The sequence below is a fragment of the Seriola lalandi genome, unplaced genomic scaffold (genome assembly GCF_002814215.2).
Source record: "Seriola lalandi dorsalis isolate HSWRI2012SDOR001 ecotype SW California unplaced genomic scaffold, Sedor1 jcf7180002053434, whole genome shotgun sequence".
Lineage (NCBI taxonomy): Eukaryota > Metazoa > Chordata > Actinopteri > Carangiformes > Carangidae > Seriola > Seriola lalandi.
In genome coordinates, this window is record NW_019523987.1 from 821 (window position 1) to 2508 (window position 1688).

Here is a 1688-nt window from a genome sequence, read left to right on the forward strand (position 1 = left end):
GCAGCCGGATGATGTTGGGGTCGTTCAGACGAGACATGATCTTTATTTCCTTCAGGAAGTCGTTCCTGATGGATGGAGACGAGACGCGAGACATTTTCATAAAATATTTCAGTCACATTTTAACCACTTCTACCCAAGCATCTATTCCTCAAGTGTTTTTGTGAATGCGTGTAGTGACCCCTCAGATTTATCTTGTGAGCATCAGGGTCCTGATCAGACACCGCATTGGCCGCTGCATCGTATCTCACCGCCGCCGCCATATTGGGTAAAACTGGTCTGTATTTTTAACCCCATAAATAATTGAGTTCATGTAAAGCTAATGTAGACAGACACTGCTCCTGATAGAAAACAGTGTCACGATTCTGAGTAACTGGAGACAAAATGTTCATATTTACTCCATGAAGATCATAAACCCTTGAGTTTAAAAATGTATTAATTCATGTCGTTTGTTTACAGAGCAAACTGTCCAATATGGCGGCGACACTGACGTAGCGCGGCAACGGGCTGAAGCTGCCAATGCGATGTCTATGTATATCTGTGTATACCAGGTTGGAAACCACTGCACCACAACAGGGACCGGACGGCGCCTCCTTGTGGAGGAACGGCAGCCTGCTGAACATGAACTGGTTCGTTTGTTATTGAAACACAAGCTAGTTCCAGTTCACACGAAGCACAGACAGGAAGTGACATGAGCACACAAATACCTGGCCTGACTGGTGGCGTCGGCCCTCAGCTGTTTAACGGCCACCAGCACGGAGTGGCCATCTCTGTCAGGGAGGGGCGACCCCTCCCCGAGGAATTCAGGGAGTCCCTCAGCCTCGCACAGGTGGACCTGCGGGAGAGTAAGAAGCAAGAAGAAGAAATGTGGATCAGATTCTGGACCCGGTCCATCCGTCCATCCGACTTCAAACTTTCACAGATACCTTCCCTGACTCCGCCTCCTCCCTGCTCACCTCTCCAAACTGCCCCTCCCCCAGCTTCTCCCTGAAGATCAGCTGTTGCCGTGGGAACTCGGCGGCAGAAATGTCCTTCCTGGTGAGGGAGTCGACGGTGAGGGCGGGCACGGCGTACATGTTGCTGCCGGTGACGCCCTGCAGCCGCACGATGTCCGTCTCGGCGTAGTGTGGCGCGTTGCTATGGAAACACTGGTGCGGTGTGCACTGGGTGACGTCAGGCTCGGCGTAGCCTCCTCCACACGCTGACGGAGAGAGAGGGGGCGGGGTTAATGTGGATATTTATCGAGAATCTTATTGTCTTTACAGCTTCCTACAAAATCCTTCGTACAACAGAAACACGACACATTTAAACAACAAGGTGAATTTCATGGGGATTTTAAATCTTCTTTTTGAACCAGTTTTATCCCTGAGTTGAATCTTGGTTTTAACAACGTCCTTTATCTCATGATAACAGGTTGAACATTTAGTAAAAACACATGATGATCTTATTTTCTTGAGAACGAGCACACACAGGATTTCACTTCACCAGGACGTGTTGAAAACAAAATAACCAAAATGCCACTGAAATAAAAAAAATAGATGATAAATGTGTTTAAAAAAACAAACAAACAAACAAGAAAAAAATCTACAAACTTCATCTCGTTCTGTACAGACGAGGGAAATATTTCATCTGCTCACAATTAAAGAAATCCTGGACAGCTGATTTATAATCATAAACTGGATGTTGTGTAG

The 1688-nt window shown here is 46.9% G+C and overlaps 1 protein-coding gene across 1 annotated transcript; it reads right to left on the reverse strand.

Moving 5' to 3' along the window:
* Window positions 1–2: 2 nt before the first annotated feature.
* On the reverse strand, window positions 3–1267 carry LOC111651114 (discoidin domain-containing receptor 2-like; the record flags this gene model as incomplete). Its single annotated transcript, XM_023401066.2, has 3 exons — window positions 954–1267; window positions 705–832; window positions 3–65 (listed from the first exon to the last, which is right to left on the reverse strand). Coding segments are annotated over exons 1-3 (311 nt in total), but the record flags the coding sequence as incomplete, so codon positions are not given.
* Between the last annotated feature and the right edge of the window lie 421 nt (window positions 1268–1688).